General features: G+C 26.9%; 1 protein-coding gene across 1 annotated transcript; it reads left to right on the top strand.

Moving 5' to 3' along the window:
* The first annotated feature begins 6,053 nt into the window (after positions 1-6,053).
* On the top strand, positions 6,054-14,663 carry LOC130827573 (FCS-Like Zinc finger 17-like). The gene is made up of 2 exons (XM_057693330.1): positions 6,054-6,405; positions 9,396-14,663. The coding sequence occupies exons 1-2, from the start codon at positions 6,149-6,151 to the stop codon at positions 9,631-9,633; spliced, it is 495 nt and encodes a 164-aa protein (XP_057549313.1). The 5' UTR covers positions 6,054-6,148; the 3' UTR covers positions 9,634-14,663.
* The last annotated feature ends 36 nt before the right edge of the window (positions 14,664-14,699 follow it).

Genomic DNA, 14,699 nt, shown 5'->3' with positions numbered 1-14,699 from the left:
GCTTTGGGATTGAAGCTCTATTCCATACATACTTGGTCCAGGGGACATGAAGGGGATGTTGTGAAAACTCCTTATAAACGGTTGCTATCTCATATTGTCTTTTCTGAATCTAAAAGGCTAATTTGTGTTTAATATTACAGATTTTCCTCATAGACCAACTCGCCGTGAAGGGGTTAAATCGCATCCTGAAAAAAGGTTAATGAATGAATTAATACATTTAGTTGATAAATCAGTAAAGAATTAGTTTAATTTAGGCAAGGTTATTGAATGATGTCAGCAACTTTTTTTTTTTGTTTATTATTGCACTTTCTTACAAAATTGAATAAGCTGACATTGTTTTAACTAATTTTGTGTCTACCAAGAATAGTTGTCATGGTCCTTATGGACCTAAAGAATTATGAATTTTTGTCAAAAGATTTGTTTTCACAACAATATAAGAATATGTCACTGTCTGCAAATAAAAATCATTAATACATAGGGGCCCAAGTTAATAATATAAGGCATATTATAAAGAATAAAAAAAATATTATATTTAAGTTGATAGATTGAAAAAAAAAGAAAAAATTTCACGTGGTAATTTTAAATTTTTGACTTTTTCACGTGACAGACAAACAGTTTTATTAATCCATATGGTAATATTGAGTTTTCAACTTTTCTTAACATGGTAGACAAAAGAAGAATTTTTTTGTTAACTTTACTCTACTTTTATCCAACGCAATGACATCTTTTTCAAAAAATAAACATTATGATCATTTTAATTGGCCACATATTTTAAAATCTATTCGAAATAACTATTTAATTTAACAAAAAATTTAACATTTTTTCTAGCACATGAAAAAGTTGAAAACTCAAGGTTAACTCATAGATTTTAAAAACCATTTATGAAAAAGCTAAAAATTCATGGTCACCATGTGGAATTTTCAAAAAAATAATATAAGGACCCAACTGCCCAAGTTAATAGGAAAGTTTGAAATAGCAAATCAATTAAATGAATCAATTAAAATGCCCTTTAAAAAAATCAATTAAATGAAGGTGATTATAGCATTACTAATAAGTGGTGCAATGCACAAAATTGTTAATATAAAACTATATATAAATATAAGTTTAAATTGAGATTCAACTACATATTATTAGTATACAATTATAATATTCTCATTGTTTAGATAGAGAATTTTAGAATACATAATGCTTTTAATGAATAAAAATCTGATTGTTAATATAAGTATTAATTAAAGTTTTCATACTTTTAAGAAAAAATGTGGGTAACTTTCCAACAACGTTATCATAAAGATTATTTGTCATTCACAAATTAATTTTTGATTACCATGTATCTTTTGTTTTTTGATGAAACATTTTAGAAATTAAAATTTTATTGAAAAAACTTTAGTGATTAGCGACTATTTCATAAAAAACAAATATATGTTCTAAGAAATTTTAATTAAAAATTTTATTTAGCTTTTTAATTTAAAAATATAATATTTCAAGAAAATTTAACAAAACATATCTAATTGTGATGTACTACTCATATATTAAAGAAATAAGTTAATGTTAACTTTAATAAGAAATATCACATATGGCAAATCACTAAAAGAATATCATGTAAACTTTTATGGTATTTTATTAGATTGTATGATTTTCCCCAAAGCAATAACTCTTTCATCAATTATTCCCAAAAACAATATATAACTCCCAAAATGCCCATGGTTGTGGCATTATTTACTCTTTCCCGTCGGTCTATGTTCTTCAATCTCCCCTTGAGTTCATCAATTTCCAAGTTTAACAATGGCATTGTAACGATAGGTTTTTCTTTAATTTAAGCTGATTTAATTTTTAAAAACAACAATCAATTTTTTCTAGATCTAAAAATTTGAAGTAATCAATTCCTTCTCCCCAAATGAAGTTCCTCATTTCCCGTTCGTCTCCTTGTTGGATGGCGATTGGTGGTTGTTTCTTGGCGGTGCAAATGAAATTTATGTGTATTACTTTTCACTTCATCTTAAAATTCAGTTTTAATTAGGTTGATTTCGATAATTAGAATTCTTGATTCTGATTTCTTAATTTCGAAATCTGAATCATTTTCAGACTGATTTTGATGAAATTTATTTGGTGGATAAACAAAATCAATCACCAGAAAAATTGTTTGGAGTTGAGTACTTTTAGTTCTTGTAGTTGTGGATATGACAATTACTTCATTGAAATGTAGGTTTAAGCAAAATATTTTGGAAGTATTTTTGGATTTTTATATGATTCAAACAAGTTTTAAGAGATTAGATGAAAAGGAACTAAGAAAATATTGTGTTACTTTTGAGTCTACTTTTCTCTTACGAAGATTCATCAAATATTAATTTAAATAATTTTTACTTGAAATTTAGAAAGTTTTACAATTTATTTTGTCAAATGTTTCAATTGCATATAGAATATTATTAAATGTTCAGGTGGCTATGGGATCAATGTGAAGAAGTTTTTTAATGTTGAAGTTGATCAAAACCTACTTGATGTCATCAATGTTCGAAGAGCGACTCAATGATCTTGCAACATTATCAATTGTAAAAGAATTTCCCGATCCCTAAATTTCGCCACTCTTTTCATTTTATCGCCACCCCCTCAAATGAAATTACGAATTTGCCCCTAATTTTTAAAAAATTACAATTTTGCCACTCATTTCAAATTTCTTATTTATAATAATAATAATTAACTTTTTTATATTCTTCAAAAAGAATATAAATAAAATTAATATTATTATTATTATTATTATTTTCGAAAAAGAAAAAAAATAAAAAAATTGAGTCGCCCAAAATTGGGCGATTGAACCGGGGTCCAGTCGCCCAGAACTGGGCGATTGAACCATGGTTCAGTCGCCCAGAACCGGGCGACTGGACCCCGGTTAAGTCGCCCAATTTTGGGCGACTCAATTTTTTTTTTTTTTTGCTTTTTGGAAAATAATAATAATAATACTAATACTAATAATAATAACTTATAGATTAATGTGGCCTATTAGCTTAGTTGGTTAGAGAGTTGTATTAATAACATAAAGGTCACAAGTTCGAGACCTGCACAAGTCATTATTTTATAATTATTAATTTTTTATAAAATTAATAATTATTAAATAATGATTTGTGCAGGTCTCGAACTTGTGATCTTTACGTTATTAGTACAACGCTCTAACCAACTGAGCTAATAGGCCACATTAATCTATAAGTTATTATTATTAGTATTAGTATTATTATTATTATTTTCCAAAAAGCAAAAAAAAAAAAAAAAAAATTGAGTCGCCCAAAATTGGGCGACTGAACCATGGTTCAATCGCCCAGTTCTGGGCGACTCAATTTTTTATTTTTTTTTAATTATTAATTTTAATTTTATTATTGTTATTATTATTATTATTATTATTATTATTATTATTATTATTAATTTTATTTATATTATTTTTTAAGAATATAAAAAGTTAATTATTATTATTATAAATAAGAAATTTGTAAGGAGTGGCAATTTTGTAATTTTTTAAACTTCAGGGGCAAATACGTAATTTCGTGGGAAGGGGGTGGCGATAAAATGAAAAAGGGTGGCGATATTTAGTAACTTACAAAACATTAATATGATAATATCATAAATGATTTTGTTTGCAAAAATCTCGTAGATTACATTTTTCAGTTTAGAAATTTCATAAGAGTGGGGCTTTTTTTTTCATTTGGCCAAGGATCCATAGAACGTTAGGATCAATCCTGAACACACATACTTCATAAATTAAGGAGATAATATTTCAAAACCATAAGACAATAAAAAAAAACTCAAACTTATAAAATTTGCATACTATTTTTAATTTATCAATACGCCTTGCATCTATCAAAAACTTAAACTTCTTAACAAATTTACAAATCCCTTCAAGATATTTTCTCAAATGACTTACTATGTCTATACCTAAAACCTAGAAATAATAGACAAATACTCTTATATAGTTATTAATACCTCAAGTCTTCAACTTTAAAAGAAAGAAAAAGACTATTTTAAAACTCGATAACTTTAAAATAATGTAGTGTGGCGAGTTACAATGACTTTTCGTTTTCTTTTGCATTAGTATTTCTATCTTATTTTCCACCATTTTGCAATTAAATTTAATTTACTGTTTTGTTTTGGCTATGGTCTCATCCTTATTTTTTGAATATCATCTATATATATATATATATATATATATATATATATTCTCTCTATTTTCATCTTAACTACTCATTTTTACTTTTTACTTATTTTTTGTCTTAAATCTAACTTACTTTCTTTTTTTTGCTAAATTTCAGGTGCAAAATCAAAATTAATAAGTACTACTCCTCAAAGATTACTATATTTCTATTTTGATTTACTCTACATTTCTTTATAATGATTGACCCTTTATTTCTATATATTTAATTTATCTTTTTATTTATTTATAATTTTTTATATTTTTACTTAAATTACATTTTTTTTACCCACTCCTCTCAAATGCTACTAAGAGATGAAATATCAATAGTGCTGGTTAACTTTTTGCCAGTCCACTTTAGGAGCAGGCAAAACGCGATAACTTCGAAAATTGCGCACATATTTCGATAAAACATTCGTCTTGTTCGATGAATCAGGTTTTTGCTTATGGGGTTCGTACTTGTTTTTCGTGGTTTTTAACTTATTTGGTTGATTCTGTTCAAATTTATTTTATATTTTGTGATTAATATATAAAAAAAATTATATTTTTTAAAAATTGTAATTTTTATAATATTAAATTTATTGATTTTTATCTATTTAAAATTCAAAACGGTATAAATTATTAAAATAACACATTACATTACATAATAAATTATAAGTTTTGATTTGAATTTTATTAAGATATAAAATCAACCTAAAGTTTTATAATATAAATTATCAAAACTCAAGATATAAAATCAATCTAAAGTTTTATACCGACTATATACTTCCTAAGTTTCATTATAATTGCTATATTTGATCTTTTACTAATTTAATTTGTTGTTTTGATCATTTATATATTAAACTATGTACATTTAAAAGTAATAAAAAGTTAATATTATAAAAATATGTGATTAGATGATTTAAATAAAAACTCACTTGATTATATTTTTTCTTACACATTAGTCGTAATATAAAAATATAAAATAAACTTTAAAAGATAAATAGTGCAAATAACTATAATATAGCAAGTATTTTGAAACGAAGGAAGTACATATAGTAGTATAAGTCCCGATTAAAATTTTATTAAGACACAATTGAGGAAAATTAAAATTTGAAAATCTCACCTCTATTATAAAATTTACGCCTTTTTATTAATGTATTAACTTTCTTTCTTTAAGTGATTTACTTATTCGGTCACTTTTCATTGTATCTTTAAGCTTCTATAGATGCCCTTAAACTTTTTCTTTGTCATAACATAATGAAGGGTAACAAGAAACCATATTATTATGTAAAGCAACTGCAAATTACTTGAAACAACAAAAATATTATTTCATTCGTTTAAAATTATTTGTAATATTTATGGTTGTTGCAAAAATTAATAAATTTTTAAAGGCCCCGTGCAATTTTAAAAATTATGATATTTTTCTAATAATTTTTTGGGGTTCTGTGTGATCGAACATGTTGAACATGTTCAGAACCTTCTATGGCAATATTAGAAATATTGCACTATTCATTTATCTCCTTTAATTTGTGATTTAATCTATAAGTTAAAATATAGTCAAGTGAAATAAAAACTTGTTTGGATCATCTCAATGCAAAAATTATTACTATCAAACTTTTATAATTTTTATTATATATAGATATTGAAATATCAAGGATCAAATTAGTACATTAAATTATATGAAAGAGCAAATATTACAAATATTTTAAAGCAAATAATGCTCTAAGTGAAATGATAACACGTGGGTCGGTTCAAAATACCAACAATTACTACCATTGAAATAAAAACAAAAATGGACATACTAATTAACAGTAAGCACATTCCTTTCCAAAAAGAATCTAATATCTTTTATTTTTTATATTATAAATATTCATCATTCATTTATTTCATTTATCCCACATTTCTAAATTCTAACCTCATCCTTTTGGCTTCCATTTTTCTCCCTTTCCACTTAAGAAAATACTTAAAAAAAAAAAAAGAAAAAAAAAGCAATAAATGGCTATAGGAAGAGAACATCTTACAGGGCTTCGAATTGTAATACTTCAAATTTCAGAAAATGATGAGTATTTAAGCAATAAAGTTGTGCTTAAATCTGGTTTAAAATCATTAACCAGAACCCCCATTACTTTAATTTCATCAATTAACATTGCTAATTATTGTAATGTTATTAATGAAGAGGTTAATTGCTTTTTAAGATCATGCCATTTATGCAATACTCCTCTTTCCCATCATAAAGATGTTTATATGTACAGGTAAATTGTCTCTCTTCTTCTAAATTTGTTGCTTTATACTCCTTCTGTATACTTGCTATGTATATTTCACTTTTTTCGCAATCTAACGTGTTACTTTAATTATTTATATTTTAAACTATATTTAATTAAAAATTATAAAAATTTAGTATTATGAAAATATTCGATTAGACGATTCAAACAAAATTTCACTTGAGTATATTTTTCTAACACATTAACCGCAATACATAGAATGTGAACTAAGAAAGTATCTTATAAAAACACTAAGAATGTGAACTAAATAGCCTTGGAATATTATGTTACATAAAATTGTATTATGCGTTCTCATATAAGAGTTTTTTGGACATATCGTTGAATATTTCAATTAAAATAAAAAAATGAGATATATAATATAAATTCGTAAAACCAACTTATAAAAATAATTTTGGATGTCTATTTTTTAGATATTTTATTTGTCGAAATTTATTGAATTTTTTAAGTGTAGTAGTGGTAGTTGATGATTTCGTTAGCTGGATGAGATGACTAATAAGAATCCAAATTAAAAAGCAACTTTTTTGAGTGGTTAAGCCCATAATACGTTAACTATCACCATTTAATAAAAAAATTTCCATAGGCCTGAGCCCACAGATTCGCTTAATTAATTTAATGAAAATGCCACAACTAAAATGCGTTTCCCATTACAAAACAAAAGCCACACATAAATCACAAAATGTTGTATAATACGGTATTGAATAACATAATTAATACAGTTAGTAGTATATAAATTTATTGTTTTGAGGTCGTCTCATCGGGAGATGGTTTATTATAAGAGTAGGTCAATAAGTCTTTGATTGGTATTGTTTCACACTATCTTATCATGAGACGAATTCATATAATTAGTCTGTTTCTCTAATTGACCACTTAAAAATTATAAGTTATAATCACTTTACGGTTACAACTTATAAATAATCACTTTACGACTATAAAATTTTTTATTTAATAAAATTATTAATAATTATTTTATAACAGTAAGTAAGTCTCACCGTGAAACCCTTGATTTGAGTATTTGTGAATGAATTAATGCAACAATTAAACTTTTCTAAAAGGAATATTTTGTACCCAAGTGAAGTTCATAAAACCTTATTCTCTCACATCATGCGCCAGTTAATTTGTAATGAAAGATAGAGAAAAAAAAGTTGAGTTGAAACATAATATAAAAAAATAGAGGATAAAATTAGGTAGTTAAAATGTTAAAAAAATATAAATGTACAGATTAAAATTAAAAAAAAAAGAATGAGACCATATTCAAAAGAAATAATTAAAGAATGTAAAATGTATATGACTGACAAAAAAAAGTGACTCTAATCAAGAGGGATAAATGGGCATTTTCCATCTCTTATAGGAATAGAATATTAGTCAAAGGGAATATACAAAGTTTGAATACATTTTGCATTACAAATTTCACAATGAAAAATAAAATAGACAATTATTACAGATTTTTTCCTTTAAATTTTTTGTGGAAGGAAAAAGAGTACGTTAACATACAACAATGAATACTTATGTCATGCGTGGTTTATTTTAAAACTATAATCTATCTATAAATATTACTAAAATAAAACACATTTGATAATATCACTTTTAAAAAGTGCTTACGTGTCACTTTCTCAATAAAAATTTTCCCTCTAAAACTCAATAATAATGTCATTATTTGACTTTCTAGTTTTTAATTATGACTATAATATTATTCATATTAATTGATTTTTTTACTTTTTAGGTCACATCATTTAATGTATTAAAAAATCATATAGAAGTATTTTTTTTAATCATTTATATAATCTTTATAATGTTATTTATTAAATGAATATAGGATATTGTTTTCAAAAAAATGAATATAGGATATTTTTAAATGGTTAAAACATAAAACCGTAAATTTTTAATTCTTTTATTTATATAGATAAGTCAAAAAAATTAATAAAGTCCTGTATCATATAGGTATTATTTAATATTTAGTAATTTAATAAATATGAAAAAAGTTCCAAAATAGGAATTAATATTCTTCAAATAAATCATTAAAATTTTAAATATACTTTAAAGTAAAGTATATGTTGTTATGCTTGTTTATCTTTAATACCTAGTCTGATCTACATCTATTAGTATTAACTTTTAAATTAATTGGTTATTTCAATATTGTTATGTATACGTTTGTTTTTATCACTATTCATCAATCACTTTTAGTTTCTATTTTATTCGTAAGTTATAAGTTAAAATATTATTAAGAGAGATTATGTTTGATTCGTCTCAATTAATATTGAAATGATGTATCGACAAGTGTGCATACACTACAACATACTCCCTCCTTTTTTTTTGCACTTCTCGTTTATCTTATGCACAGTTTTCAAAGCAAATTTTAAACCTTAATATCTCTAAATACACATAATAAAAAATTTAAAAAAATACATTATAAAAAGTATACATTAAGACGAATCTAACATAATCTCACATGGACATATTTAATTTTCTAAATATGTGTTAAAAATATTAATCAAATTTCTCTCTCCTCCTTAAGGTGAAATATTTCAAACGGGAAGAACATTAGAAAATGGAGGGAGCAATTTGCTTTTAGTGGGAAAATTTTTAGCGATATATAATTTGAATATCACTATTTAAAATATATAATGGATTTAGTGACATTTATTAGACTCTAGTAACATTATAAAAAATCATACTAAGATTTTCGCAACATAGGATCTAGTTACATTTCTCATAAATGCCGCAATAAACTACAGTAACAATTTCATATGCCACTAAAGGCTAACAAAATGTCACTAACTCACTTTATAATATAACTTAAAAATAAAAACTAACAATTATTACACTAAAATATAAATTAGTGGCATTTTTTTAATGTCAATAAAAACAATGTCGCGAAAAGTTAAATTTATTGTAGTGATAACCGATATGACCTTTCAGAACGCGGTTTAATTAAATTATTTTACATTATTTAATTTAAACAGAGGTGACCAGGGATATTGCAGCATAGAATGTAGGAGCAGGCAAATAGTGATGGATGAAACAAAAGAGTTGGAAGCAAAGATGAAGAATAAGAGGAATGAAGCAAAGAGTAAGAGCATTGATTGTGGAGGTTGTGAGACTTGTAGATTATTACATGATCTTAGACGACGTCGTAATGATAAGTTTAAGCCATTAATCTCTTCTATTAAACATCAACAACCTTTACTATCTATCTCATAAGATCATTTTTAATTATTTTTATTGATTATATGTGATGCAAAACTAAGGCTAAACAGATTCTCTAGATTGCATAAAAGTGAATTTGCACAATCACTAATCTTGAAACACAACGTGTTTTTCTTTAGACCGATCAATACAGTCACTGTTTGGCATAATCAGAACCAAGAAACTGAATCTTGGCAGATTGTATGTTTGAGGGTCGGACAAATTTGGTTTCACTCAACACGTCCCTCTTTCCCTCCTAGACAACCCAAGGTTCACTCCCTTGTCTTGTGTAGGTTCTTGGCGTCCTTGAGATTGCTTCACTCACAACCTGTAGAACCCCAATGAGATGCTTCACTCACACCCCTAAAGAAAGTTGCACACACAATACTTTCTAAAACAAGAACACTTTGTTATGAATGATCTCTGAATTTTTATTAACAAACTTAACTAACTTTTACAATGGAAGACTTAGGTATATATAGAACAAGGATCATCCTAAGCCATACACAATATCATAAGGCAAGCCCAAAACACGTGGCCTAAAACAAGAAATAAAATGGGCCTCAACAGCCTTAACAGATTTCAGTTTTGAACAACTGAATCTGTTTGACAGTGGCTCTCTTACACACGTTTTCTGGCACGTGAATTCATTCATTCTCCTTGCTTATTCTTCTTCCTTGTAGTGTGCCATGTAGTCTGATTCATTCTCCTCTTGGCTGATCAGTAGAGTTCTTGCTCCCTTTGTAGTTAGTCCATGCATTGTTGTGTAAGAAGAGTTATGCTGATCTTGTTCTGTTTTCGATATGGGATTAGTTTCCTCTTCTTCATGATAGGAGCTGGAGTCTTCACTTGGGCCTACACTTGGGCTTGCCCTTGTGTTCTTGTTTGAAACATCTGTATTTGTTTTAATATGTCAAGAGATTTTTGGTGTAAATTTTTTGTAGCTTGGATTGAGATGAATGTAGTAATTTATTCATCCTCTCTTTATTTTTTTAATGAAAATTAATTAAAATAAGTGTATAATTTGTTGGATTTTAATACGAAACTAATGTATAATTTGTTGGATTTTAATACGAAATCTAATGATAATTTTAATTAATTAAGAAGATTTTATGACTATCATTTGGGAAAATTGGAGTTTTTAATAATGGTTGAGGTTGTTCGAGTAACCTCTATTCTCTTGCCCATTGACTTTCTTCGGTTGGAATTCGTATATTATCATCTATAATAATTTGTATCCTAATTCTTTCATAATTAGGAAATCGAATGTTTATAATTCATGTTGTTTCAAGTATTTAGGAAACATTGAGTTCAAAAATCTTAATTTTTACCTATTTGCTGTTAATAATCCAACTGTTATAAGTTTGCCCAAATATACATGGTTACTTAGAACCTTATTAGTACAGGTTAACTTGGTTGAAAAAAGGGGGAAAAAACATAAAATCTAACCCCGTTTTAGTGGAATCTAAAGTTGTAAGTTAAACGGGGCCAAAATTAGTATCTAAACAAAAAAACTAGGAGATCATGATGCAAACTCTCAACCTTTTATTTAAATATTTATATCATTATGACACTGCCCAAACACAATGGATCGGTCCGTGTCGTCAATATCAAATTTTTCTTGAAAATTTCTAGCAAAAGAGGCATCTAGAAGATTCTAGAATGCTCTAGAGGCTTCTAGACTATTCTAGGGTGTTCTAGAAGATCTAGAACACTCATGAAGGTTCTAGAATGTGCTAGAGACATCTAGTACATTTAAAAAGGTATTAGAGCGTGCTAGAAAATACTAGCATCCTCAAGAAGGATCTAGAAGGTGCTAGAAGGTTCTAGCACCATCTTGTAAATACTAGAGTATACTAGAGTATTATGGAATAATGTAGTGTGTTTTAGAATGTTTTGGGCATGTCTAAAACCTTATAGGTCTTTCTACACATGTACATAATCTAGAAGAGTAGTGTAAAGCATTCTGGAGAACTCTAGGTTTGGAGCATTGTAGAATTGCCCAAAGTAATGGGGCTTGCTTATAAATAGGCAATTAGGTTCATTTTTATATTCAAGTTCTGACAAGTTTTAAAAACTCTTTTAAAGCATTTAACTCTCTTGTTAGAGTCTTTACTTAGTATTTATGGCTAAGCCCATTGGCTTGCACACATAAAGGATCGAGATTGAGACTGAGCTAGTGCAATCGTTAATTATTGACACTAATGCCACACAATTTTTACTAGGCAAATAAGGGAGCCCGTGACAATTATACTACGTATTTTAATTTGTGTTGCACAAGTTAGACAATATTTTGCTTTTATAAAATGACTCACCATTGCTCCTCTCCCTACCCCTTATTCCACCATAGCCAAGCTCTACTTTCCTTGCACCACCAGTAAATCCCTACCCACCTTCCCTCATCCTTGCACCAACAGTGTCCCCCACCTCTCATTCACGCTTAGTCTTGTTGTATCCACTAGAGACCGCCGTTGTCGCCATCTATTTCAAAAGCTCCATTTCCACCACTTATTTTTATCTCTCCTAATAACTAATTCAAATGTGAAATGGGGATGTTGGAGAAATAAAACAAGTCCACCTTCCATTCTCAAAAGAAATAATTAACAAGATTTTATCCAACAACTATTTAAATTATAGTCAAGGATGGTCATACGTGTAATACCCTAATGGACCCACTACATACATATCCCAATTTAAGGGATGAGTTTAAAAATAATAAATAGATCTGATTTGAATCTAGGGTCTCTAGATTTAGACCCGACCATATCCAATCTTTAAGTCCATTTTAGACTAAAACATGCCATATCTGTCCTAGACCTAATTCATTACACAACTCAAAATAAATTTCAAGCTCATTCTAAATAAATTTTATATTTATTTTAACTCATTTTAGACTTATATAAAACCTATAAATTCATTTTGAACCCAATTAAACTTTCAAAGTGCAAAAAGGTAAAACATCCAAGCTTATATGAACAAATTAATTGAGACTCATTTAAAACTCATTATGAACCTTAAACTTTAAAAATGTAAAAAAAATAAAGTATAAACCATTAAATGAAAGTAATGATCGATTTTTATTCAATAAATTAGGACAAAAAACTTTTACCACAAAAAATTGTGGCACCGCATGGACTACACTGCCTCAAATGATTGAAAAGAAATTGCGGCCCACATGGAGTAATTTAGAAATAAATATTTTTCTATTTACCATACTTACTTGAACTTAGCTGTTAATAATCCTCACTAATTATGCACCAAAAATATAAATCTAAAACATCTTCAACTAAGAAAGAAATCCAATAAAAAAAAAAAACCATGTATGTAGTATTTTATGAAACAAATTAATAGCAATAATCAAATAAATCTAAGAAAAACAGAAAAAAAATGAGATTATTTAAACTTACAATCGGATCATTTATAATGGATATAAACTAGTGAAGAAAAAAAAAAGAGAGGTGGAGAGTAATCAAATCACAAACCCACTTGAAGTTATGTTGTCATGAAATTTTTAGAGTTAGATGTAGTTGTGTCATCGAAAGCAAACAACTAAAGGAATAAAAGTAAGTTAAAAAGTTATGAGGTGTTAATCAATTATTGTGTAAGTTTTATTTACTGCAAGCGAAAATTGTACGTTTTGTTGGGGGTCGAACAGAAGGAAACTAGTTTAATAATTTTCCGCGCTACTGTAGATGTTAAATAGTAAAAGAAAAAAAATATGTTATTGGTTTTTATCAACTAAACTAGTAAAAATTATAATCTAACTAGATGTAAACTGTATAGTGAGAAGGTTTAGGATATTGGGAATCATCAAATTCTCATATGAACAACAATTACCATCCAACATATAAATCAAAAACATAAATAATAGTGATCTATATTAATTTCAAGCTGACCCTATATGAATCAAATGAGATTAAGTATCTATTAATTTTTACCTTAAAATCTTGTTATATGGATTAAATTAGGAAGAATTTAACTAAACTTTGTCTTGTATCTAAATTATGATGGTCTCAACTCTCATTATATTGGTAAAGTTAACAAAAAATATTTAATTCAAGACTATTATGCCCAATTTTAATTACTAATTCACATTTTATAAATACTTTATAGCAATTTTAGTCCATAAAAATGGGATCAATCCCTCTATTGTAGAAACTAATCGACATTCTAATAGACATGAAAAGTTCAAATAAAGCCCAAAGCATGCTTATAGAAATGAGAAATGAAAATAAATAACTAGTGACAATAATTTAATCAATAACAATAATTGGACATAAAAACACAATTTTATTGTAATCAAATCTAATATTATAAAGTACTTGAAATAAAAATGACTAAGAATTAAAGTTAGGAATTGAAGACTAATAGGAAGTTTAGAGTATTAAAATATAAATTTTCTAACGCTTTATGCGAAAGACTAACTTAGAAAAACAAAAAAATAATTCTAACCTAGAAAACTTATAGGTTAAATTAGAAAAACTATTTTTCCAAATCAAATTATGAAAAATCGGCCAAAATGCCATTTATAAAGACCCACGCCGAGTTGACAGTCATAAACGTGGTCGAAAAACTGACTTGACTTAAAGTGTGTGCCACAACCTCTTTTCCAGATAATAATGTCAAATTGACATTTTCTTCTTTTGCCAGAAAGTCGAATCAAACTTCAACTCGACGTTTTTGATGCTTCTTCTAGGCGATTTCTTAAAAAAAAGGTTATTCTAAGATTAAGTTTGGTCAATCAATTAATAGCTCAAACACGAAGAAGCATGGAAGCACAAGTCGAAGCTTAAACATGGTGTGAAAGAAACAAACTAAATAATTATAAATATTTTTTATAATTTTAAATTTAAAAAAGTTCTTCAATTTTTAAATCTAATTAATATAATTAATATTTTTTTTTCAAACTAAATTGTACGAATCACTTTTATAGTTGGGATAAATTTTTGTAAAAAATTTTGGTGGAAATTTAGGAGAGTGAAACAATACAATTAGTCCTATGTTCAAAAAAAACCCAAGTCAACTTCTTTTTTTTAGAAAAAAAACTACTATATGAAGTCAACTTTTTTATAGATAAAGAA

Source organism: Amaranthus tricolor, chromosome 11 (genome assembly GCF_026212465.1).
Source record: "Amaranthus tricolor cultivar Red isolate AtriRed21 chromosome 11, ASM2621246v1, whole genome shotgun sequence".
Taxonomy (NCBI): domain Eukaryota; kingdom Viridiplantae; phylum Streptophyta; class Magnoliopsida; order Caryophyllales; family Amaranthaceae; genus Amaranthus; species Amaranthus tricolor.
Note: the sequence above shows the minus strand (reverse complement) of the source record. Positions and strands in the feature narration are given on the sequence as shown.

What these genes read in the sequence shown, in the direction of transcription:
- LOC130827573 (XM_057693330.1), top strand. Translation starts at nt 6,149, where the DNA reads ATGGCTATAGGAAGAGAACATCTTACAGGGCTTCGAATTGTAATACTT. An exon ending in AAAGATGTTTATATGTACAG is followed by an intron (nt 6,406 to 9,395) that starts GTAAATTGTCTC and finishes TAATTTAAACAG; the next exon opens with AGGTGACCAGGGATATTGCA.